Here is a 25,802-nt window from a genome sequence, read left to right on the forward strand (position 1 = left end):
AAAAGAGGAGCAAATTTGATGAGTGCCCTCATCTATAAAACTGTTGCTACATAAAGGCTAGTGATTAATTAGTCTTTGTGCTCTCTGTAGAGCAAGAAAAGAAATCATGCTTGTTTTTGGAAGGTAATACTTGTGTTGGGTGTTAAATCAAAACGTTTGGCTTTTCGGTTGACAAAACACTGAAGCTGGCTGTCCAGAAAGATTGTGGATTCTCTTTTCCTGGAGAAGTAAATGGCTGGACAGACATCTGTTGAGGACAGTCTGGTGTCTCAAAGATCCTTGCAGGTGTGCATTTAAACAGTTCTGTGTGTACTAACACGGTGGAATTGGAAACTTTAGTTGGAGAAAACTGCTTTTGAATCTGCAAAAGTTTCCTTGAACCTGGATTTTTATGAAGCTTTGGTAGGAAAGGACCACGAGGTATCCTCCTCCATTTCTGCTTCAATGTGTTGTGAAAGATTATGTGTGTGCTCAGGGAAGGGTTTGCTTTCAGGCACACACCTTTTGAAAGCCTCTTCCACTGGCATACAGGGAGTGACCTGTCTGTGTTGACTGTGAAAGGCTGTGGAAGCATTTAAATCCATTTCACTCTGTTTATAAACTGTACATTTGCTAAAACATCTTTCATGGCTGCTGCTTCACAGGGATGTTCTCTGGAAAAGAGCAAACATCTCTCTAAGTAACACGCTGAGCAATAAAGAGTTCAAGGGGGGTGGGGGTGGGGGAGGGAGCTTTGCTGCTGCCTTGTCTTAGTCAAAGGATGTGCATGCCATATAGTGTGAAGTGGCAAAGTGAAAGTGTGATGTTGATTGTGTCATTAATATAGTAATGTTGTTCATAAGGAAACAGCAGCCTATAAATGATCTCTTGAAATAACTGGACTGGAAAGCTGGAGATGTTTCCAGTCAGTGCTTCTATAGATGCAGTGTGGCTTGCTGTTTTTCAGCACATGTCCAGGAGAAGGGCTTCTATCCAGGTTACTTGTTTTTACACAGCCTGAAAAAAAATAAAACCCAGTTATCATTCTATTATCTTCTTGGGCTAATTTTTTTTATTGTATTTGATGTCTTCAATTATTTTTCGTGTTAAGTATTTGTGTTTTGTCCAAAATTAGATATTTTTACTTCTGCTAGTAAAATGTCCAAAAGTGTTACTTGAGTGAGCTGGCCTATTGCTGTATTGGTTTTCCTTAGTAGTTATATCAACTTTCTGCTTTTGAAATCCATAGAGGGTTGGGAAGCTTCAGCAGAGCTATCCACGATGTGTGTTGCTAAGCTGGTTAAACGGAAGTTCTGTCATGAAAAACTGACTGGATTAGTTCAAAGATTTTCAGTCTTTCACATGACTAATGCACAATTCATGGCTGACTTATTTGCTAGCAGTAGTTTGGAGTTGAAATCTGGATCCTGAGTAGCTTTGCCTGTTAGATAGAAGGAAACAAGCTCTGTTTAAGACAGGAGGGAACTTGGATGGTGTTTTGCTGTATATTTCAGACCCCCAAAATGTATGTGAACCAAGGCAATACAAACCTTAGCAGCATTCAGTTATTTAGAACGTCCCTGTGTGTGTGCTGCAGCTTAAAAGAAATCTTGACATAGTCATCTTAAGGGATTCTGCATACATTAAAATTCTAGCAGTTTTTCTAAAAATCAGATTATATCAAAGTTGGTTACACGTGAGTCTACAATGTCATTTCTATGATTTACCTTGTTTTGGTGGGATATTTGCATGCTCCTTATGTCTTGAGGTTGGGTTTTTCATTAGTCTGATGTTGGCTATTTCTAGGAGTGAAGATGTGATGATGAGGTTTGGAATTTTTTGTTAATTTTCTGTTTAAGTCAAAATAATAAAGGAGTGTGAAGACTTGATGGTGATGATGTTAGAGATGTTTTGTATCAAATGAATGATTTGGCTTTACTCTGTGAAGCTGAATTTTCTATGTATATTTCTATTTAGGGGTGGGAAGAACGGCATTATTGGTTTCTGTATGAATCTGAGAGTTGAAATGAATGCAGCTCAACCTCTCTTAGTTGGTCCATTGTCACAAAAGTAACCAAATAGCACAGAGTTTGGACTAGTAGGTGACTTGAGCCTTAAAATTCATCAGTCGCAGAAAATAATCTTCCCAATGCTTAATAAACATAACATGAATTTTGGTGTAGGATGGGGGTTAGACTTGATTTTTGGAGGTCCCTTCCACCAGTCCAAACCATTCTGTGAAAAATGTTTGGTTTTCAGGTAGCTATGAGCTAAGTGTGTTGTAACTTTTTCTAAGACTGTTTTAAGTTCTTGTAAGATTAGAATACTTGTGACGCTTTTATTGAAGTTGCTATTGATAACATTTAACGTTGTATTAAGTCGCAACTGGAGTAAGTTATTTCCTATTCGAGTCTATAGTCTATGCTACAGATACACAGGTTTATGGTGCAGCCAGTTCAATAGAGATCAGCTACATTTGAAGCAGCCTGTTGTAAATACCTGGTAAAAGTTTCAAAACAGATACTGCAATATTTAAATACAGGGACTAGGGAAGATTTATGTGCAGGTGTCTTGTTAGAGGAATGGCTAAGTGGATTGCCTCCTTTTTTTTTAGTAACTTGATATTTTTTTGAACAAAACTTTTCTTCATGGTCAAGGATTTTAAAACATCTTGTTGCATGAGGATTTTTTTAATTGGATGGCATTAGGATTAGTGTATCTATGATTTATATTAATATATATGTGAGATCTGTAGGATTAGCTGTGTAGAGTTCAGCTCACTTTTCTAAAAGATGGTGTTTGAGCAAGGCTTTCTGTTTGTGGCCTTTTGTGACACTTGCTGTTGTCAGTACTTAGGTTTTACTACACATGTAATTATTCAGGTTTTTTTATGATAGTCAGGACTGCATTCTTGTATATGAGAAAGGAGCAAAACACCCTGGAAGTTTGTCTCAAGTCTGTGTTTGCAAAATGGAAGAAAAAAGCCAAGGGCTGATAGAAAGTGTTTGGTGCAGCAAGCAATGTCCACTACAGAATTCGGGTTTCCTGTGTCTGACAGAATTTTTAGCTGCAGCGTTATTCTTGCATAGAAAATATTGTCTCTGCCTTGTATCACTTCTGTAGTGGGTAAGGTCTGGATGCTGTGGGTACTTTGCTAATTAGGCAAGGTAGTGTAAGACTGTTTCTGAGATTAGCAGAGCATAATGTGATGGTCATGCATGGGATTAGAAGTCAGATCTTAATTCCCTGACTTCTGAGTGCTTTACTCTTAATTTTAAGCTTTAATGTAGTTCCTTGCATGGAACTTGTCTTTGGAATCCTTTTTGTGTGTGTGTGAAAAGTCTTGTAAGCTACTTTCCAGGAAGTTGTAGGGTGCTCTGTACTGTATGAAGCCGAACATGATTATGTTGTAGTATGTATGGCAGTACTGTCTTGGTGTTGAGACTGTGGTTACTTGAGCGGTGCAAGTCACAGGTTAGTGATTCCAGGTGAAGTTAAGGAAATGGTCCAGGGGTAAATGTGGCAATAACCAAAATTGCCAAATTAGAGACTATATGATTTAATTTACTGTTTTTAAGGGGAAGTATCTCCAGGAGGACAGGCTTGCTCTAGCTTCTGAATAGGCTTCTGAACTTGTGGATTAAGAAAACTCCTTAAGTGTATGTGGAGGGGAAACAAGGTTGTATTGCTAGCCTTCAAATCAACAGGGTCTGTGTTAATTTCTTAAACAAAACTGTAAAAAAAACCCCAAATCCTGAAACCCTGACTAACTCTGTATGTGTGAATTAGGATGATTCAAGTGAAATGTCTTATGAATGTTCCCAGTATGTATTGCATTTTTTAAGGCCACAAAAATTAAATGTGTGTGGAACCTCCTATTTAAAGATAGGTAAAATACATGTATTGTATATAAAAAGAAGTTTCTACAGACATGCAGAACTGTACACATGTATGTATATATGGATATGTACAAACCATGTATTCTGTAGACTGTTACGCAAGTGTGAGGCCAAAGAATTAAAGTATCTATATGAACAATCACAACCCTTTAATTTTCCCATCAAGCTAAAAATGTATTTACTAACTCACTTGTTTTTTTTACTAGAAATGACTACCCCAAACAAGACACCACCTGGTGCTGATCCAAAGCAGTTAGAGAGGACTGGTACTGTTAGAGAAATAGGCTCACAAGCAGTTTGGTCTCTTTCATCCTGTAAGCCAGGTAAAATCGCAACAGGTGGTATAAAAAGCTGAATGTACAGTTTTCTTTTTAGAATATATAATGGTTTATGTTTTGATAAGACTAGATATGTACAGAGTGTAGCAGTAAAACTCCTGTAGTGTAAGCTGTATGGGTAGCCACTGCAAGTAATTTTGGTCGTCTTTGTATTTGATGCAATATGAAAGTTCTAACTACATCAGAAATCCTACAGTGAGGCAGTATCTCATATTAACAAAATGGATCTTTTACTGATTTTATACTAAATTGTTTTTTTACTTGCACAGTGAACAAACTAAACTCTGTGAGCTTAAACACACCCAGCAGTGTGTAATTGTTTCTATGCTTTGGCATTTTGCCTGGGTATCTTTGATTTTTAACTTGGAAAAAACTGTGCAGTGGGGCAACCTAAATGTTCTGTCCAACTTTGTGTGGATTTGGCTATTATAGTGTAGCTCCCTAAAATCATGCAAGTAAAAATGAAACTATTGTAAATGGTCTTGAGGTGCAGTTAATGGTAGCTTATACCTGCTCAAAATACCTGAATCTGTATTCTTTCCACTTGAGGTGGTTGAGTCGCTGTTTTGGAAATATCTGTTGGGAATTGATCTACTATCTTTTTGCAGCTTAGAGCAAATGATCCCTTATTTCACAATATTGTGCTCAGGCTGAATGCCTTCAGTTTGATATCCTGCTACCTTACTTGGAGAAGAATATCAAAGGATTTAGTTGCTTCAAGCAGAGCAAAGATGACTTTTTGTATTGCAGATTAAACTTCAATTGCTGAATTAAAACTGCAGCTGGTGTGGGCAATCAAAAGGAAGTGATTAGTAAAAGGACAGATAATGAGTGAATGGAAAAATAAAGATTTGGAGTTGTTTCTTTAAATGTGTCAGCAGTAACTCAGGAGTACTGTTTTTTGGCATCTGTTGCTTGTTCTAGCTACTAATTTGAAGTAAAAATATTTCAGGAGACTACTTGAAAAGAAAATGTTGTATTTGGCTAAAATTTTATAATAAATGAAGGGTCTCTGCTAATCATTTTCCTGTGGTTCAGCAGTTAGATTATAGAACAGGTGGAAAAGCCTAACCATTAAGTATTGTTCTTGTGATTAGTATGAATACTTAACCTTTTGAAATTCCAGGACATATTGATAGGAACATCCAGATAAGAATGTAAAGACACTCAAGTACTGAGCTCTGACAGATTCCCCTGTTTTGGTTCTGTGTCACAAAAGCATGGGTGCAACTTGGATATCTAGAAATATTTCCTTATATGTTGTAACTCAGGATACATACTTTAGTTTGTAACAGCTGAAGAAGAGTTATATCTGTGATGTCTGCATCACAGAAATGGGATATTCAAGATTATTGCGTTTTCTTTTTCTTAGGATTTGGAGTGGATCAGTTACGAGATGATAATCTAGAAACTTACTGGCAATCAGATGGATCACAGCCTCATTTGGTGAACATCCAATTTAGGTATTAAAAAGTTACTCTATATGGGTTAGGGTGTTTTGTATAACTGCATTGATTACTGTTCACCAGGATAGGAATTTTGGAAGTGTGAGGACTACTAGGTTAATCCTGTTACCCAGCTGGTAAGAAGCCATTTAGATGGCACTTATGAAAATGAGATTTTTCGAATAAGCAAGAAAAATGAATGTTTAATAGTATGTCACTTGTAACAGTTTCACATTTGCCTACCTAAGGTGACATTTTTGTGCTGACTTTCTGTCTTTGAGTGTAATTTGAAAGATAGATGACTGTTTTTAAAGTAGTCCTGTATAACTTAACAACTGATGGTTTGAGAAACCTTTTCCTAGTCTATTTTGTGTAGGATGCCTTTAGTACTTTTTGCTTAACCAAACTCTTAACATGAAGTTAGAAGTTTGTCACCTTTTTTATTTGCTCTCTGGAGACCTCTTTGGTGTAGTAATAGAGCCCATCTTTGATAAGTTAAACACCTGCTTCATTACATACAAGTGCTGCTTTGGCATCTTGGCCTTTTGTGTATTTCTTGGTATACTGACACTTCCGAAGGCAGGCAAAGGAGAACAATGAAAATCAACTCTGTGTACATCACTTAGAGTGCAGAAACAGCTATCTGCTTTAACAGCGGGGTTCTTATAAATGAGTAGACATGCTTGTGCTAAGTTTTAGAACATGTGAATCCTTAATTATTACAAACTAGCAATAAACTCATCCTGAACATTTTTCTTCATGAAGCTTACATAGCTTTTGTTGCTTCTTGCAGAAGAAAAACAACAGTGAAGACGTTATGTATTTATGCAGACTACAAATCTGATGAAAGTTACACTCCAAGCAAAATCTCTGTCAGAGTAGGAAATAATTTTCATAACCTCCAGGAAATCCGGGTAGGTCAATAATGCTTTGCTTTCTGTCTTAAAATTGTCCCCCTCTCATTAGGATATCTGATGTAGTAGCATTGTTTCTGGAGGTAAAAATATGTCATTGTGCTTGGAGGGAGAAAATGGCTGGGTTTATTTTGATGTTTGCTTTTAGTTTTTATCTTGTAAACTTACTAGGCTGGTTTCTGTTTTTTATCAGGCTCTACTACCAACATGGTTATAAGACTTGATATATGGATCCTGTAATGTAATAAAGAATGGGGTTTTCCAGAAGAGGGCTGTTTAGAATTGGTTAAACTTTGATCTTTAAAATATCTGCAAACCGTATGCATTGCATACATCAAAAGAGACAGCTTTTAAATGCTTGCATTTTTAGACTTAACTTGAATTCATGCTTCTTTTTTTTGCTCTGCTATTGAGTCTCACTAGGAAGCAGAATTTAAAACTACAGGTTTTAGTTATGGCTGTGCATGGCATATAAATATCTCTGAAGTCTGGATTTCATTTTTGGGAGGCTGCATGTACACTTACTAACTAGCAGCATTTGATTCAAAGCTCACTTTGAGACTTTGGCTAAATAAAATTGGGACACAAGGGCTGATAATCAGTTACGTACAGGTTTCTTTGTATGCTATTGGTTGGAGAATCTTCACGTACGTGAGATCTGTTACACATTTGCTAATAGCTGGCTCTAGCCACTACCAATGGTGAGAGCTAGCGGAATTGCAACACTAACTTTTCCAAAATCATATGCAAAGGAAACAAGATACCAATTTAAATTGGAAATCTAATGTAAATTAGTCAGATGTGTTCATAAATGATGTTTTGCTTTTGAGTATAGTTTCTAATCTTTTTGCAATGCTTTTTTCTATACTGGACAGTCGCTGAGATGTAGAAATTCTGGAAGCAGTTTTTTGTTGTAACAATATGATGCAAAATCCAGTTTCCACCTCTGTAGATATGACATTTGATGCTTAAGGCTTCAAATGGGACAGATTTTAGTGTTTTATTAATGTTTTTATTTACAGAAGTGTCGTAGTTAAAACTCACTTTTTTCTTCATGGCTACACTCCTAGCCAGAAAAAGTTTCTTTGGAGTGACTGACATCAGATTTGACTTGCTTTGACTGCTTAGTTTTGCTAGCCTTTTGGTCAATAGTAAAAGCAGATCTAAAATATCCATGATCTCTGTAGAAGTCCATCTTGTAAACTAATCGGGTTACTCGTGAGCAGGTATCTGCTAATTTTGAATTACAGTAGTCTCATGTTTCAGATTCCTCTTGGGAGCTCAGTGGCTACTGGTTGATATATTGGGAGGGTTTAACTTCCCTCCCTTATGACAGGTGTTACAGTAACAGGAGGATTGAAATGTTGAGAAAAGGGGTGTCCTAAATAGTGGCTTCAATTTTTACTGCTGGGATTTTTAGTGTTTTCAGTTTGTTTTTCAGTGTTTGAAGTCCCAACAAGAGCAACTTGAGTAGAAGGCTGTAGGTGTGGTGGGAATAGAAAGTGTAGTAAACATGTCTGCCTCTGTTGGCGCTATGTATCTATCTCCTTTCAATGATTTGTGATGTTCTCTCAAGTTTTGGCTTATACTTTTATCCTAAATCTTAAATGGAAGGGTCTTGACTTTTTTTTAATTAAATATTCTTTTGAAAGAAATGAATCACCACAATACTTTGACTTTCATCAACTGCAAATTCTGTCTTTTAATCTTCTTAATTGCATCGTAGCAATTTGGGAGTTGCACATTGTATAGCAGTAACAGCAGCTGGATCTTTTCTTGTGTTGGGCTATGGGTCTGTGTTCCCAGTGTCCGCTAGATGTCATTGTTGTCCTTAATTACCAGTTTGGTTTTGTGCTTGTCTACTCCTCCAATAACTGAATGATTATCCTTTTATAATAATGTTTAGTACAGCGTTATACATATAACTGTAATAACTGAAGTTTCTTGTACAGTGGTAAACTTCCACTTTTGAGGGTATGTGTGTTGTTAAAGTTCTATAGAAACAATAAAATGTATAATAAGCATATTAGTCTTCTGCAGTTTCTCAGGCAGTATTTCTTTAGCTTTTTTCTTGTTAAATAGAGGATTCTATACATAATGTATTTAGTTAAAAAAGGCACTTCCAAATGAAACAAGTTCCTAATATTTTTTACAGTATATTAACGACTGTAATATGTTGCATGAGAGCAGTGATTCTTATGCATACCACATGCTCATATGCTTTTTTACTTCAAAACTGATGTGAAAATATGGCCAAGCTGCTTACTAATGAGCTACAATACTTTGATGCTGTAAAATACTAGTGACTAACTTTGTCGACACAAATGTTAAATGTTGCTATCAATTTTCATATTTCCTAAACTGCTTGATACTCAGAATGAGTTTCTTAAAATTTCCTTCAGACATGAAACTTTTTCTTTAGCTTCTCTGACACACAGGCAGGTTATTAAAGCAGTGTGAACTGTTATGAGCTCTTTAGAGAAATCTGCTTAATTATACAATGAATCCGTTGGCTTCAGGACTGATTAACTGGGTGGAAAATCCAGCTAAATCATTTTATACTTTTCCGTGGATGCTTGCCCAGCTCATAGTGTCTAATGGAAGTCCTGTGATGCCTCCATGTGTTTTCTGCCTAATGGTCTAATTTTTAAAACAATGCAATGTGCTGTTAGTCTAGGTTTTATCACAAATATAAGATTAGCTTTAGTTTGTGGTCTAGTATGTCCTTTTTGGAACCTAAGATGAAATTATTTTCTGAATAAAAGGTTTTGGGTTTTTTCCCCACCTCTGAGAAACAAGTTATTTGCACCCCATTGTATGGGTGAGAACAGCTGTCATAATCTGGCGGTATTATTCCCTTGCTCAGCTGGAGGAACTACAGTTAAGATGTGTGCAGTAAACCACCTTCTCTGACTTAAGTGCCTTTTTATCACAGCTGTCAAGCTTGGAGAGCAAATATTTTGTCATTTCCAGTCTCAGAGTTCTCCCACATAATGGTGCAAACAGTCTGGATGGACAAGATAGTCTATAAAGGCGTTTGTGGAACAGCATCCAGACCTTTCAGTACGTGATTTAAGTTGTTATGCTTTCTCATGATGAGAAAATAACCCACTGCAAAGGATGTGAGTGACGTCTTGGCTACAAGAGATCTCTGGTCTCTTCAAATAATGCTCACCTGCTTGTTGCCTTTGTACCTCTCCAGAACGTTTAGGTCATCAGCAGTTCATCTTGCCATTAAAAGATTAAGTGTTGTGATGCTGACAGCGGATAGGATTTCAGGTTGTATTCACCTAGTAGTTTCAGTGGCTTCTGCTGTCAGCCTATAGTGTATGGACTTTACACAGCAAAGCAAGACACCTGTAAAGTCTTGTATTAGCCAGTTCGGCATCTTTGAATATAAAAGGCACTCTGGGAAGGTGAGGATCGGATTTCTGAAAGCAGTTACTTCACTTCTTGTGCTAGTTCATATCTGAGAAGCCACTGGTGTTTAATCCCAAAATTAGAGTTGCTTTAAAAGGCAAAACCCCTCCTGAAAGAGACAAAGTCTTCTATTCTGCTGTGCCCTGTAGAGGACTCAACAACAATGTGTCATATGTGTCTTGGCCATAACTAGGTAAGATGCAACTGGACAGGTATAATTTCCTTGCTGTTCCAGTAGGACTTGGTTCTTCCAGCTTTTTTTGGAATGCTTTTTGGACTTTCCCATGGTTTTTTATTTGGAGTAAGACATGTTTTTCGTTTAGTTGTTTGTGTAGTTTAGAGAAACTGACAAGATTTGTGATAGGACCGAACCATTACTAGTGCATGGCATTGTTACGTGTTCTTTGCTTTTCAGTTTGCTTAAGGGCAGTAAGAATCCCCATGGCAGATAAGATCTATTAATGTTCAAGCCTAAAAGGAAATGATCAAAAATACTTCATTGTTGGAGGCAGGGGGGGCAGACACGACGACATTGGACAGGAAGCCTCTGGGTGTGAATGTGCTCTCTCTATGCAGTAAGGCAAATCTGCAAACAGATAGCATTATGGCTTTATGTAACTTAGGTAAGCAGGGTGTTTGCTCTTGGCTTCTTTCGGAAGCTGTTCAGTCTGAAGCAATGCTGCTGGAACAGGGTAACTCCCCTGGTTAACAGCCTTTGTAGGTATGCAGTGCTCCAGCTCTGGGCAGCGATGGATAGCCCTTATGTAGGAAAAAGACACTTTGTCACTGGAGGTCCTATGTAGCAGACATTGCATCAAAGAATAATGCTAAGCAGTAAACACTGCTTTGGAAAAGGCCTGCTTTAACTGGCTGCTGTGCGCTCTCCTCCTGCAACAAAAACCTGCTTAACCTTTGCAACAAGGCTCTGTTCCGAAGATGACTTTGAAGACTCAGGTGAAAGTCTTTGGCGACAGTGCGAGTCCTTTGTTTCAGCTTTTTGTTGTCTTCCGTTGAATTGCTGTCTGCCTTGTTTTCAGTTGGTTTCCTAGCCCTTCTGGTCTTGCTTGGTGTGTTGTAACCAGGTGCTCCAGAGCTGGCGCGAGCCCAGCGATCTCCCGTATGGGGTGGGTGGGACCAAGCACCACGGACAGGGCCGCTTCCTATCTGTCCTAAGAGGTTCTGCACTGGAGTAGGGAGTTATCAACCAGAGGAGTGCCCAACCCAGAGCTTTTCCCAGAGGTGGTTAAAGAATTCTGATCCATTGTCATCTCTTTACTCGTCCAGTGTCTGTGATTGTAGTGAAGAGGCTGGACTTCTCTAGACATTTTCTGTAATTCAGCCCATAGCAATCTCCACCTACTTTCTGTATGTGGAGTAAACTTAGATACGGAGGAGCAAGGAGATGCTAACTTGTCTTAGGGCTGTGGTAAGCTAATGAATCAAGAAAATGTACTGCTGCTGAGTCTTTGATCAAACATCTCTAAGGGGCATTTTAAACTGTTTTCCTCTGGAGTACTGAGTTTTTACTGGTTTATTTAGAATCCTGACTAGGCTTCAGGTACTGTAGTTGGACACCATTCCTCTGTCCTCTTTCTTCAGTATAAGAAAAGATACATTTCTGACCCCTAATTATTAATTGGGTTCAGAATGTCAATTTAAAAATATTCAATCTGCTTTCTGCAAACTACGCTTGATGCTAAGAAAAGACTGAGTAAGCTTAAGTTTTATAGGATTTCAAACTATAGTCTCTCTTGTCTGTCTCTAGGTTGTTCCACAGATGAAGTCATCAGCTTGTTAATTTTTATTATCTTGCTGTTGTGCTAGTTGGCTATGGATTTAGTTAATCAGGATGCAGACAGTACCTGTTCCTTACATCTAAAATTTACCAGTACTGGAAATCTGCAAAGCAGGGGAGTAGAATGATCCACTGGTATTGGTTAGTTATTGAGCCTTGTGATTGATGTCAAGGGTAGGAGTCAAGCTTAGGAAGCAGGGTTATTTCCATTTGATGCAGTTGGTACTCCATATTTCCACCTTCCAGCAGAGAGGATATTTTGTGAGTCACCAACTGGGATGTTCACATAAACCTCTGTTTGCAAAAGAAAGGCTAATTTAATGACAGCATCACTGTTCCCTGCCAATGTAATCATCACTGTAGATTATGTGACCTGCTCATCATTCCTATGCTTATGGAAATCAACCAATATGCTTCAACCTGTGGAAATCATGATCAGGATTGCAGTTTTCCTGCTTTTTATACAGAGGAGTAATATCTTGGAACAGAGCTTACTATGCAATCGTGAAAAATGCAGTTATTGAGATAGCCCTTTGTGTGTATGGGGTATGTGTGTACAAGTAGAGACCCACATTAGATCTAGAAGAATTCTGAAGAACGGAAGATTATTTTGGTCCACACATCACAAAGTTGTTAAGCATTTTTATCTTCCCTTGCTCTGAAATGGTATTTTAAGAGAAATAAACATATCTTCTGTTGGATCTCGGAGAAAAGAAAAAGGAAAACTAAACATTGTTTTCATGCTATGGCATGTGTTGCATGTAGTAAGATATTTTTTGTTTTGTTTCCCAGCATTCAAAATCAAAACTATGAAGGAACCTTTTCTTGCCACAGAGGGACTCAATTAGGCAAGGGTACATTAAAGAGGCCCTATATTTTTAAGGCTGTCAGTCTGACTTTACCTTCTGAAGCAGAGGAAAAGCCATGTGAAAGAGAGTGGCAACAGCTCTATGGAAGGCAGGAACTTGATGAAGTACAGAGCTTTCCTCAGGGGAACTCAAGTATGTAGAGGCTAGTAACTGATCGAAGCACAACATTTTACATGTATGTGAAAGCCTCTCCTGGAATTACAACCTTTTTCATGATTATTTGGTCTAAGTTCTGCCTTGGAAAAGAATTAGAAAATGTGTATGATTTTTCAAGTAAAAGTGAAAGAGCTGCTCTCTCCGCTGCCAATGAGAAAAGGCAAGATAACTTACTAGTCAATTTGACACTAATAATTTATATTATGCTGTGTAATACCTGTCTTGTAGCAAGTGTTTGGTTACATGGTTTCATCTCTTCTGTGCATGAGCTACTAGTAGGAGGGTTTGAAGAGATTTCTTAAAAAGCTTGTTTGTTACGTATTTTACTTCTGTAAAAAATATTTCTTGTAGGGATGGCTTGAAACTTCAAATTAAAAAAAAAGTTATCAATGCAGGGAAACTGTCCTCCAGTATGCTGGGGGAGTTTTTCATAGGCTTTAATGCAAGCCTCTGGTAGTGTATTCTAATTACAATACTATAAACAAACCCCAGTCCTTTCTCTGGCGGATGGGAGCAGGTTGCAGGTAGTGATCTCTATGTGAGAGAGAGAGCAGGCCAAATACTTGAACTTCTTATATTAGTATTTTTTAAAAAAAGTAGAGATTGAACTGTGGCCTTATAGCAAGTATGGAATTGGATAGGAAAGCAGCTGTGAATTTAGATAAGCATGTTCTCCAACACTTCTCAAGTATATGGGATGATAATACTGTTGCAGAATGGTAGTAGTACTAGTCATGTTGTAGGAAGGTTAAGTGGTTTGTTTGTAGTCTGCGCAGATTATCTGTGCTGTTGAAGTGATATCCCAAGTCAAAGTCCAGATTGAGTTGTGTCCAGGTTATACCTGAGTGACTGAAACTTGTAATTGTAATTCATTGGTACCAGATTGTGAATGATTGACATTCTTGTTCAAATGAATTAGTTCTGTCTAGAATCACTTGGTTTGCATGGGTATAATTTACATCTACCTAAAAAACCCCTCAAAGTGAAGGTAAAGCACCATGCACACTTATGTATGAAGTTCCTTCTTCAGTTAAGCCAAAGTAAAGTACTCCCCCTTCCAGTCCTTAAAATCTATTGTTCCCATTTGTTCGTAAGTTTGTTATAATGACTCAACTTTTCTTGGTAACATTTTTCAGAAAAGCTATTTATTTTCAGTGGTGCTTTAATATTGATTAAATAGCTATTAGAGATTTAATATACAGTGTATACTTCTGTGTTGTTTACCAAGTTTATTGTGTTATAGAATCCATATTTGCTTAATGGTTATCTCTGATAGTCTTCTGTACTACAGACTTCCCAGGTGGTTTCAGTAGAGTTTTCAATTTCTGTAGTGTATGTGCAATACTCAAAGTGGTAGAATACAGCCATGAAAGATTGCTGGCTTTCCGTGATGGTTTCTTTATATCCTGGAAAGATTGGTTCAGGTAAGACATGAATAATGAGGAGCAGTGTACTAATAGGCTACCCCTTTACTATCCCTAATTAGTAAAAATGAAAAATCTCTTTGCAACATTTTGTATGAAGGGTAAAGAGAGTACATGTATGTGTTGTTAAAAGTTCTGTGAGACTAGGGTCTGTCACTCTTCCTCTTCACACATTTTGTCAGCAGCATGGCCTAGCTAGAGCTGTGGAATATTCCTCTATTTTTTTTAACTTTTTTTTTGACACTACCAACTTCTGCAGCTGGTTTCCACTGCCTCTATGCTTCTTGCTTTTGTGAAAGCATTTTATGTAGCCTTTCACCCTTAGTGCTACGTGTAGCATCTCTTTGTTTCTTTTAAACTATGGCTTTTTTCTTTTTTAATGCCTGGATAGAGCAGAGATGCTGCTTGGTCTCTCTTTGATAGCATTACCAAATTTTTGGATCTCCTAGAGAGATCAATCACATGTCTGTGTTCTTTAGCTCTCAGGAATTGTTCCAAATATGTATATTTAGATACAATATATCATATATATTTAAAACAGTAGCCCCCCTGCCCTTCGCCCCCTGAAATTCAAGTTGTAATCACACTTATGTGCTATCAGGCTGAGAGAAGAAAAGCATGTTTTTCTTTTACATGCCCAAAATGTAGTGAAAATCCCTGTGGATGGTCGTGTTTACAAGGGTAACTGTCTGCATTCAATTGTGGGTTATAAAAGTGCTTGCTTGAATAAATACACTGAGCTATCAGACAGAACAACCAATAGTTCGTTGGACTAATTGACCTTGTCAGTAGAATAGAAACACTTGCAAATGAAATTACCATTGCCAGCAAAGTTGCAACTGAAAAACCCTGAAGAAACTGTGTATATCCTCTAACTATCTTGGAATGCAATGATTCAAGCAGCAGACATGTGTGGTGGTGGGGTAGGAGGGGGAATCATTAACTAAAAGTTTTATACGCCAGCATTTTTCAGTGATCTTTTTTTTCATGGCATGAGGTTATATGTATTCCTAAAATCATTAAGTAGTTCACTTTTCATATTCAGAGTTGTTTTCTAACAATTGTTATTACTTTTGCAATATCTCAGGTCCTCTTGTATTATTTGTTTTGCTGGTCTGCTTTTATTATAATGTACCCTTTTCAGAAAAGGCAAAGATGTTTGGCTAGTAACCACAGCATGCTGTAATGAGGGTGGAGTATGTTTCTCATTCTACAGCAATGGTTGACTTACATGAATGCCGGTGTCTATAACCACACATACTGTGGCAGTTTATCTCTTTGAATATATTCAGATTGTGTAACAATGGAAAAGAATCACAGTAAATAACAGACTATCTGGTCTTCTAATCAAAAGCATGATGGAACCATTTTTTACTTTACCGGTGATGAGTCATATATCTTATTAAAAAGGAAAATATTTTACTCCAGAAATAAGTCTTCACAAATGAATTAGTCATGTATCAGACATTTCCTTTTAAAAGGTTGGATAATGTCACACAGGTGGAAGTAGTACTAAAAAAAAAGCAACAGTGAAAGACATAACAGGCTTCACTGTGTACTATAAAAACATGATTTTATTTTGGTTAGAAAACAAAACAGGAAAAATGGCATTTGGAAAAGAGTCTGAAAAACAGTCTAGTTAGCTGCTAAATAAACTTCAGAGATGAAGATTTAAAAAAAGCACCAAGATTTGTAAAGGGGGGATAGTGTATTTCACCTTAAGTAAGGGACAATGTGTAATAAGGGATTTTGTGGTTTTTACAGCTCGGTGCATGTGTTTGAAAGCTGTTCTCTCAGCAACGTGGGTGGCAGGTTATGCTACCATATAATGTATTGTAGTTGGCTCTCCACACTTGTCAGGGTTAGCGTTCAACCATTCGGAAAATTTTCCCATTGTTCTATCATGTGAACCAAGGCTAGTGTTGAATTCCCAATAACCTTCTGCAGGAAAAAGAGGTTTAATTAGAAAGTTTGAAATTTGATTAATTCTGTTGTTGTCTTAATATACTTCTCTCTAATTTAGATGCTTGTCTGCAAATGCAATCAATTTTTGCTCTAAAAGATGAAAACCAAACTTAACACTGTACTGCAGTTGCTTCAACACTTTTAAAATAAAACTTGTATACTCAATTCTGTCTTTCTTCAGCATTAACACTCTATTTCCATCTTAAACATGTTTGCTTTAGATGGATCATAGCTTTTGGCAGCTACTGCATTTTTAGCAAATAATACTGTTTCTAGTAAGAGTTGCAAAAAAAAACTTTGTGTGAGGTCCTTGTAAACTGAACCTTGGGAACGTTATGTTATTTCTGTATTTTCCCTTCTTTTGTGCTTCTTCTCTATTTGTGTCATGGTTATAAATTACATCGTTTGAACTAGAGAATTAAAAACGTTTTATTTTGTGATTCCTGTAATTTAAAAAGGATGATGTTTTATGTGTATTTCTTTTTTTTTCTTTTTACCTGTTATTTCAGAGGCTGGCACACAGAAATAAGCAATTGTGGTATTGAAATTCCATTGTGCCAGCACCTCCAGGGCATAATCCAAAAAAAGCAGAAAAATCGCCTGCTGGGTTGTATGCAGTGTGCTTGTGTGAACATCAGTGTCTGCTGTTCACACATCATTTTTTACTGGAAGTTCCTGTTGGAATAAAGGTTCTGTGTTTGGGGAGTGCACTGGGATATTTGTTTTTCAAAGTTTGTAGGGATTTCTAATTACGGTTACCAATGCAGGCTCACTAAATACTTCTTGCGGATAATCATTAATGCTTCAGAAGTAAGAGAAACAAGCGGAGATTTGGGGTTGGCAACGTAAAAACCCTATCAAAAAGAGCTTGATGCTCTTCCCTTTGTTTCAAGCAGTCTGCTTGAAGACTGAACATGGGAGTGAGCAATAAGGTGGATGGGTGGAGGGCGAGATTATAGCGTGACAGAAGAGACTCAAATCCTTAGTTTCCCTACTTAATATCTGAACTCCTTCCCTTCCTTTCCTTTTTTCATGCACACATGTTGTCTAGCTGACACTTAAGAACAGTACAAGTGCATCCAGCATTACAGCTTATACTGAGTTTCAGTATGCAGGCTGATCTAGAATGTCTTCATGGTACCTGATCAGATCAACCCCCTCTGATTGGTCTAATATGACAAATAGTATTAGACAAAATAGGTCTAATACTATTTACTTGTAAACTGAAGTGTGTAGCAACATCTTTCTTATTTGTTTTTAATCTTTCTGCACTTGAGCATGTTGTTGGAGACCCTGGTAGGCAAACTGTGTGATGCAGGGACAGGTGATTACAGTTTCTAGTCCTTTGCTAGATTTGTAAAAGTTAAGAGGAAAAGAAATTATTCTAAACCAGATTATAATGTTCAAGTTCAGTGTGATCATTTACCTTGATACTCCAGATAATTATCTATTTATGTGACTGAATCAACACTGCTGAAGTCCTTCTACTAGTATAATTGCCAGTGGCAAATAATGTCAGTGTGTGCTTGCCAGTATAGAAATCATGCTTTTGGTTATCTATCTAAAAAAAATTAGACTGACTTGTGTAGTAGTTTGGTTGGGTTTTTTTGATTCTTTCCACTGTCCACTGTGGTTAAGATCATGTCATAAATGACAGAACTATATACATGTGTGTCTTTTTCTTTCAGTAAAGTAACTGAAAAGTGTGTGTCTCTTCCTTTTTATTGTTACCAATATGGTAATGGGCTAGTTCTTAGGTATAGGTATCTTAATTTCTTTTTCAGATTAAAGCATAATGCTTTTCCACCCAGGTGTGGTCTATTTTAAACAGCAAATTACTTACGATTTTATATTACTGTTTTTATAACTTCTTGTGAACAAAGGTGCTATGATCCATTGTGGAAATTAGGTCAACAGGTTGGTTGGGCACAAATAGATTTATTTGTTTTTGTAATCATTGACAAGGGGAATGCCTGCACTCTGAATTTCCATACAGTGTTAATTGCTGTGATAGCATCACGCATCTCTCTTGGTTTTCCTTGCTTGTGAAGATTTGAAGGGAAGCTTCTGGTAACAATTTCAATTGTGTGTAATCCTGAGGGGAGATTGCTGTGTGGATTGCCAGTTAGGTTTTCTTCATTGGATGTTTGAGACTCCTGGTCATATAAGACTTCAAGGTTTGAGCTAAGGAAAGCTGAAAATATTTGCTTTCTTTGTTTGCCTGCTGTATCACCTCTTGGCTTTTGGGGAAGGGGAGGTGGGGGGGGAATGATGAGTGTTCTGGGAGGAATCCAGACACCTGACTTGACCAGTTATTTAGCAGAGCAAGAAGGTTGGTACCATGGAAGAAACTGTCTGGAACAAGGGATTCCTTAATCTCTAGGGAGCAGCATGCTAGGAAGGAGGTCTTGGACAAGTGCTTTCTGGTATCAGCAGACCTGTATTTGAAACGGAAATTATGTTTTCCTATAGTAAGCTGCATAGAAATTGTTAAACAGAGGGCTGTTAACCTATCTCCTTCCTCCTCTTACCACATTCTACAACCATACACTTTCCCATCCTGAAGTTCCCCAGACCTAAGAAATCCAAAGTTATCTGCTCTGTTTTTTGATCCCATGTGTAACATTGTGGCATACTAAATGCTAGCATCTTCCTTGAAAGATTTAAAACAAAGTTCTGTGTCAGATGATAGTAAGACATTGCTTGCTCACTCCTTTTTTCTTTTTGGAGAGATTGCTAGCCAGTTGGAAATAGCTTGCAGTGGCGTTTGAACTATTTTTTTTTCCCCACAAACTAGGATCAGAATTGGGAAGATAAAGTCAGTGAATTATAAATAATCAGCTTTGTTTTACCTGATTGTCTTCACAGACTTAATTGTGGAAAGTAATCCTTAGAGGGAGTACTAGATAATTTCAAACAGTAAGTGCTAAATATCTGCAGAAAGGTCAAATCAAAGATTGATTCTGATCCCTCTGGGTGCTACTACTAACACAGTATTAAAATCTGTTGGAGCAAAGCCAGCAGTTGACAATTTGGGTTAAACATAAGAAGAGAGATAAAAGGAATGGGAGCTTCCTAGGATATCTAAGAACCAAGGAAGTCTTGTACTGTCATATCAACTGATGCTGGTTAACTGATGCACTACACCTTATTTTTTGATGCTGTTTCCCTCAGCATTCTCCTGGAGAAACTGGCTACTCACAGCTTGGATAGGTGTACTCATCACTGGGCAAAAAACTGGCTGGATGGCTGGGCCCAAAGAGTGGTGGTGAATGGAGTTCAATCCAGCTGGTGGCTGGTCACAAGGGGTGTTCCCAAAGGGGGTCAGTATTAGGGCCAGTTCTGTTCAATGTCTTTATCAATGATCTGGATGAGGGGATTGAGTGCTCCCTCAGTAAATTTGCAGATGACACTAAATTGGGTGGGAGTGTTGATCTGCTTGAGGGTGGGAAGGCTCTTCAGAGGCACCTGGACAGGCTGGATTGATGGGCTGAGGCCAAAGCTATGAGGTTTAACAAGGCCAAGTGCCAGGTCCTGCACTTGGGTCACAACCACCCCATGCAGCGCTACAGGCTGGGGGATGAGTGGCTGGAAAGCTGCCCGGCAGAAAAGGACCTGGGGGTGTTGGTTGACAGGCAGCTGAACATGAGCCAGCAGTGTGCCCAGGTGGCCAAGAAGGCCAACAGCATCCTGGCCTGTATCAGCAACAGTGTGGCCAGCAGGAGCAGGGAGGTGATTGTGCCCCTGTACTGGGCACTGGTGAGGCCGCACCTCAAGTGCTGTGTGCAGTTTTGGGCCCCTCACTGCAAGAAAGACATTGAGGTGCTGGAGCGTGTCCAGAGAAGGGCAAGGAAGCTGGTGAAGGGTCTGGAGAACAGGTCTTATGAGGAGCGGCTGAGGGAACTGGGGTTGTTTATAGTCTGGAGAAGAGGAGGCTGAGAGGAGACCTTATTGCTCTCTACAGCTACCTGAAAGGAGGTTGTAGTGAAGGTGGGGGTCAATCTCTTCTCCCCAGTAACTAATGACAGGATGAGAGGAAATGGCCTCAAGTTGCACCAGGGGAGGTTTAGATTGGACATTAGGAAGAATTTGTCCACTAAAAGGACTGCGAAGCACTGGAGCAGGCTGCCCAGGGAAGTGGTGGAGTCACCGTCCCTGAAGGTATTTGAAAGACATGTGAAGGTGGCACTTAGTGATGTGGTTTAGTGGTGGACTTCACAAAGTTAGGTTAATAAGACTGAATGATCTTGAAGGTCTTTTCCAGCCTAAATGATTCTATGATTCTGTTTTCTTTTTCACTTAAACTTGTAAGCAACAGCAGCTGGGAACATCCTGTTGACTATCTTAACCACTCTTCTTTAACAGTTTAGCAATGGGGTGTGGGGGGGAGTGACCACAATGTATAAGAAATTAGGAGCCAGTTGGTCAACCACTTATTATTTTCTGGCTTATGTGTGGCTTCCATGTTCTAAGTATCTTAATTTGCATCAGTAAAAATTCAATCGAATTTAACTATTTGTAATAGGTGTTACCTTTTGGCGGAGTTACCGGGTGCTGCTACTAAGCAAGATTTAGAAAAAGGAAAAGCGAAACCCCAGAACAAATCCATAAGAGGCACTGGATGTGCCGTGCTTTGTGTCAGGCCAGCACCAAAATGACCAACCAAAAATTTCCATAAATTCAGAAGTAGTGTTGACATGCATGAACAGTAGTAAGAATATATTATTCTGTATTTTAAAAATGAAAAGGCAGTCTTTTTCTTCAGGTAAAAGATGAACAAATATATTTCATGTAGGTATATGAGGGGGTTCTATGAATAAAATTTTTTTTTTACTTCTGAAGCTTAACATTTTTGTGGAAACCAGATCATTCACAGTGTCATTCAAGTAGTTATGGAAAGGAGTGGTGTTTACATGACAAGTTAAGGCAATCCTTGAGGTTCAGAAGAAAATGCCATGTGGCAAGTAATAGATACTAGAAAGAATACAGAGTTCTTGAGCAAGAGATTCAGTTGCTTCAAAGCTGTCATCATGACAGTCCTTTCTAGAGTTAGGTCTTGCTCCCTTGATTGCTGAAATGTTATTTTGGCCAGGGATCACATGTCTGCTAGGAGCTTTGAGGATGCTGCTAAACAGTGTCTACATCATATCTTTGCCAAGTTGGTTTTTTTTTTGGGTGTGTCAAATGTGATTTTTATTCTGTTCCTTATCTAAAGTAGTGCATGGAAATGTTTTGATAGGTTGGAAGTATAATTTATTTCTTTGAGGACTGTTTTCTGTCTCATTCTGTCATATGATGAGCAAGATAATGCATTTGAATCAGAAAAGCCTTTGCTAGGATTTCCCTGTTTCCTGCAGGAGCACACAAGAGAGGGTGGAATGAGTTATAATGTAGCATATGTCTGGCTTGAGGGCCTGTGCTCTCTAGCCTTCTTGATCCAGTTCATAAACTAGGGCTATGTCACACTCCCATTTTATTTCAGAATGAGTTTTGAGAGTGTTTCATGTCTCATGATAAAGAATGTTAACAAATACAGTTTCTATTAAGGCTTTTTATGAACAGTGTTCTCAATCAGTCTGAGTGAACCATGAGAGTCTAGCCCCCAATATTTATTAGGCTCCTTTTTTATTTTTCCCCCCCTCTTTCTGTCAGAGGTCAAATGCAACTATGTATGAAGGACTTTTTTGATAATTCCTACTAGCAAATGCGGAAAATCCTCATTTGTTTCTCTTACGTTGAGATTCATTTTTACTACTTAGCAAGATGGTGTTACTGAGGACAATTAGTAAGGTTAAATCAAATAATATTTCATTTTTTTGTTGTTGCAAAAAGAGTTGCAGTTCGGTATCAGGAGAAATGATTTAGTAAAATTTTCGAGTAGGCTTCCCTCTGAACGAGTCTCTGTTGCGATTATGATGGTCACCATGTTTAATGGAGAGGTTTTCATAAATCAGCTTTGGGTAAATCCAGCATTGCTGGGGTAAGAATGTCTATTGTGGAATTATTAGACTTTCTTTTTATTTATACTGGATGTCAGGAGGAGATAGATTTACTTGCATAGCAGAATTAAATTAAGCAGAGGAGCATATGTACCCACAGGACTTTAAGATATACAGCAAGTCACATACATTTGTAGTCTAATTCCATCAGTTTGTTACTTCACATCTCTAAGCAGCGAGATGGTATCCAACAGTAGCTCTGGGTTTAAGACTTAGGCCTATTGGTAAGGAAGTTTTCAATTATGTCATTCTTGTATTTTGTTTTTTTCGCTGCCCCCTCATTCTCCAGGAGCATACAAGGTGTAACTTTATTTCTATTCTCATACAGTTTATGCTGAAGAGCTGATATTCTTACATCTGTTGAATGTAGCATTAAGACTGTTCCAGAATGGTGTTTATAGTAGATATGCTGTTGCCATAAGGTAGTTGCTAGCCCAACACTGTATAGCTCCATCTGAATATCTCTTTGAATGGTGTATTCTTTGAGTCAATGGTAACTTGAGGACACTCTGACTCCTAGAAGGAAATCAAGAAATTCATCTAGATTGAGAGAAAGAGAGTCCAGGGTCTGACCTCCACATTAAACAGCGAGACATAGCCTTGCATTTTTCTGGACACACATATGGATTTGTAAGAAAGCACAAGCAGAAGGTAAAAGCTCTACTGCATTTATTCCAGTATGTTAATGAAAAAGAAATTGTGTGTAGATGTAAAATTAAATGCTTCCATTGGGCAACAGTCCTGATTCCAGCTTTGCAAATTTATGAAAGTGTATTCTGGCTCATGTAAAACTACCCAGCTGAACCTCTGACAGATATACTCCTATTTTTTCTCTTTTAAAGTTCATTCCTATGAAAATACATCTGCAGAGACATGTTTATGAATTTGGGATCTTTCTCAGATGAGGCATTGCATTTTGAATTTACACAAATAGTTTTCACAACAGTCTCTTGCATTTGTTTCCAATGAGTAAATATTCCTCGAGTTGAGCATTACATCTGTTCTGGATCCTGCGAAATGTTACTCTGCATTTGCTTATTGAAATCTGGCATGCTATAATGAACTTGAGTAATGTTACAGTTTATCAGGTTTTGCCCCACTTGCCTTTACTGAGTATCTGCATCCACAGAGTCCTTATGTAGGTGTAAAAATGTTTTACTTGTTTGTATACTATATTTCTGCAGGATTTGGGGATTATTTACATAGGTTTAGGTTCTTTAAATTCCTACGTTTTAGGAGAGGCAATCCTCTTTCATTCTGTTTCCTCAGAAACATGTTATTCCTGTGGAACCAGGAGAAATGCTTTCACTTAACCCCAGTGGTTTTTGTGTCTTATAAAGCAAAAGCTCGTTCTCTTGCTGGTAAAGTAGGATTTTTTAATTTGGTAGCTCTCATGTAATTTATTGCAGTCTTTTTGTAACGACTGAAGTCACTCAGAAACTACATTTTTGTGTAATGGATAAAATGCTAGAGCCATGCAGTTTTGTGGTCTTCTGGTAGAAGATTAGAAATCTAGTTCTCTTTAAGAGCCCTTTTCAGTGAGTGAAACGTTTTTCTCTTGTCTTAGATGTACTTTCTTCCCCTTACCTATAAAGGGCGCTTGAGAGCTAGCAGCTGTCCCCTACTACTACTAAGGTTTTTTTAAATCTTGTGATACTCCCTTTTTCTTTTGTTTCCCATGTTAATTTTCTGAAGTATTCCAGCATTGTCTGCAATGTAAAGTGCAAGGCATGAAGTGTGATTACTAGGCTATCTCTGCGAAGTTATTCAAGATGATTTGGTACAGGATTAACTCAGTGTGGCTAGTTTTCAGACACTGAAATCTTTAATATTCATTTCCTAATCTGATTTTTTTCAAATACTTTCTCTGTATAATTTAACTGTAGCTGTGTCTAGACATATTTCCTGGATATGGCTAAACAATTTTGAAGGTAAAGTATGAGCTGGTTTTCTTAGCGCTTTCACACAAACATAATATCGTTCCATTATATGCGTTAGAACAAATGGGAACTGCAGATGTTGGAAGTACAGTTTTCATCCATTTTGCAAACTTCCACACCTTTGTAAGATTAGTTATTTCCCAGTAGTGTGTTCAGTCATTTAACTTCCATTTGCAATAAATTTGTGCAGTGCATCCGTACAGTCCATCTATATTGTTTCTGCTTGTATCCAGCAATTTTGCTTTGGAAGAATTGATAGGACCTCTTCCTTTATGCTCTTCTATCGCCTGGTTTCTGTTTGCTTTAAGGTCATCTTATATGTATAAGGCCATCGCTTGGCAAGTAGCTACTGTAGAATTTTCTTTTAAAGCACTTCTTTCATTGCTTGCAGGAAGTTCTGCTTATACTCTCCTTTTGTGTAGGGTTCTGTGGTGTTCTGCTACCTTTCATAAAAGGCAGCTGCCAGTATTAACGCCTTGTCCCCTTCTTTGGTCAGCAGTCTCGTTTGTAATATAAACTTGCCTGAACTTCAGAGTTGGTTTTAATATATTTTTAGACTACTTTGCTGTAGCATGTTCCACTGCTCTTGTTCAGTCTGTCTTCTTTCTCTTTGTATAGCTGTCTGCTCTTTCAGTTTCTGCTGTCCTGCTTCCTAGTTTCCCCTACCTCTCTTCAGTAGGTGGTTGAAGTGCTACTGTCTTCCCTGAGAGTCTGACTCACCTGGAGATCATAGGAGATGATGTCCTTATTTTGGATGGATACGGTTTTGAACAGGGACTAAGATCTTAGTACAGAACTGGAAAATCTTAGGGCTTTTCAGTGCTTTTTTTTGGGTGGATCTCAAATTCATGACTAAGATAAGAATTTAAATAAAAGGGCTAGTAATCCGTCATGTTAAGTAATTCTTAAGAACTTTGTGCCTTATTTCCTGTGTTATGAAAACCTCAGTCCACATACTTAACCAGGTGGTGGTTTTGATAGTTTTGTCACTATTTTGTATTTTGTTTTGTGTCTAGAAAGTTTGAATGCAGATAGTGCTATTTGCTGGAATGAACTTGGGAAATTGTAGGGTTTTTTGTTGTTTGATGCTTTTAAAGCAGTCTCCCAGTCTTTTTCCTGTCTTCTGATCAGGTAAAAGTTACTGGAAGGGTTTTTGAAGAAACAGTTCTATGAATCGCATTTGCCATGTTTATGCTGTAGTTTGCTCCATTTCTACAATAGTTAATCCTTTAAACATTTCTAGAGAATCTTCTGGTTCTATTTTGTATCATCACACAGTCACCAAAAAGGACTTTTATCAGTTGGTCATCATCTGCCAGACTCCTCCTTAGTGGATTACATTGTGTATATGGGGCCTCCTCCTTAGTTCTCCATAAAATGAAAAAAAAAATTCGCAGTGGGATAAGCTTTTATGATTGGAAGTGCTTCCCAAAAAGTACAAAAGTTTTGATTTTGCTAAATGAGATGTGCACTTCTTTCTAAGTGTGCAGTGTTGGCTTAAATATATTCTAGTAACTTTGTGGTGTGTTTTTAATGTACTGTTTCCTTTCTCCCATCTGCATCTATAATACTCTGAGATACTGATAATTTTAGTTGGATAGTACCCTATTTTATTTAAAAAAAAAAAAAAAATCCCTTATCTCTCTTTCAGAATGCTGG

At 37.9% G+C, this 25,802-nt stretch overlaps 1 protein-coding gene across 2 annotated transcripts in view; it reads left to right on the forward strand.

The window, feature by feature from the left end:
• ANAPC10 (anaphase promoting complex subunit 10) overlaps positions 1-25,802 on the forward strand; it is a 41,758-nt gene that overhangs the window by 2,348 nt on the left and 13,608 nt on the right. For both annotated transcript variants that reach the window (XM_086464215.1, XM_086464214.1), the window contains exons 2-4: positions 4,085-4,201; positions 5,589-5,679; positions 6,455-6,575. In XM_086464215.1, coding sequence (XP_086320341.1) covers positions 4,087-4,201; positions 5,589-5,679; positions 6,455-6,575 — 327 coding nt within the window. In that variant the 5' untranslated portion in view covers positions 4,085-4,086. The remainder of the gene's footprint in view (positions 1-4,084; positions 4,202-5,588; positions 5,680-6,454; positions 6,576-25,802) is intronic.

This window comes from Leptosomus discolor, chromosome 4 (assembly GCF_034619465.1).
Source record: "Leptosomus discolor isolate bLepDis1 chromosome 4, bLepDis1.hap2, whole genome shotgun sequence".
Classification (NCBI taxonomy): domain Eukaryota; kingdom Metazoa; phylum Chordata; class Aves; order Leptosomiformes; family Leptosomidae; genus Leptosomus; species Leptosomus discolor.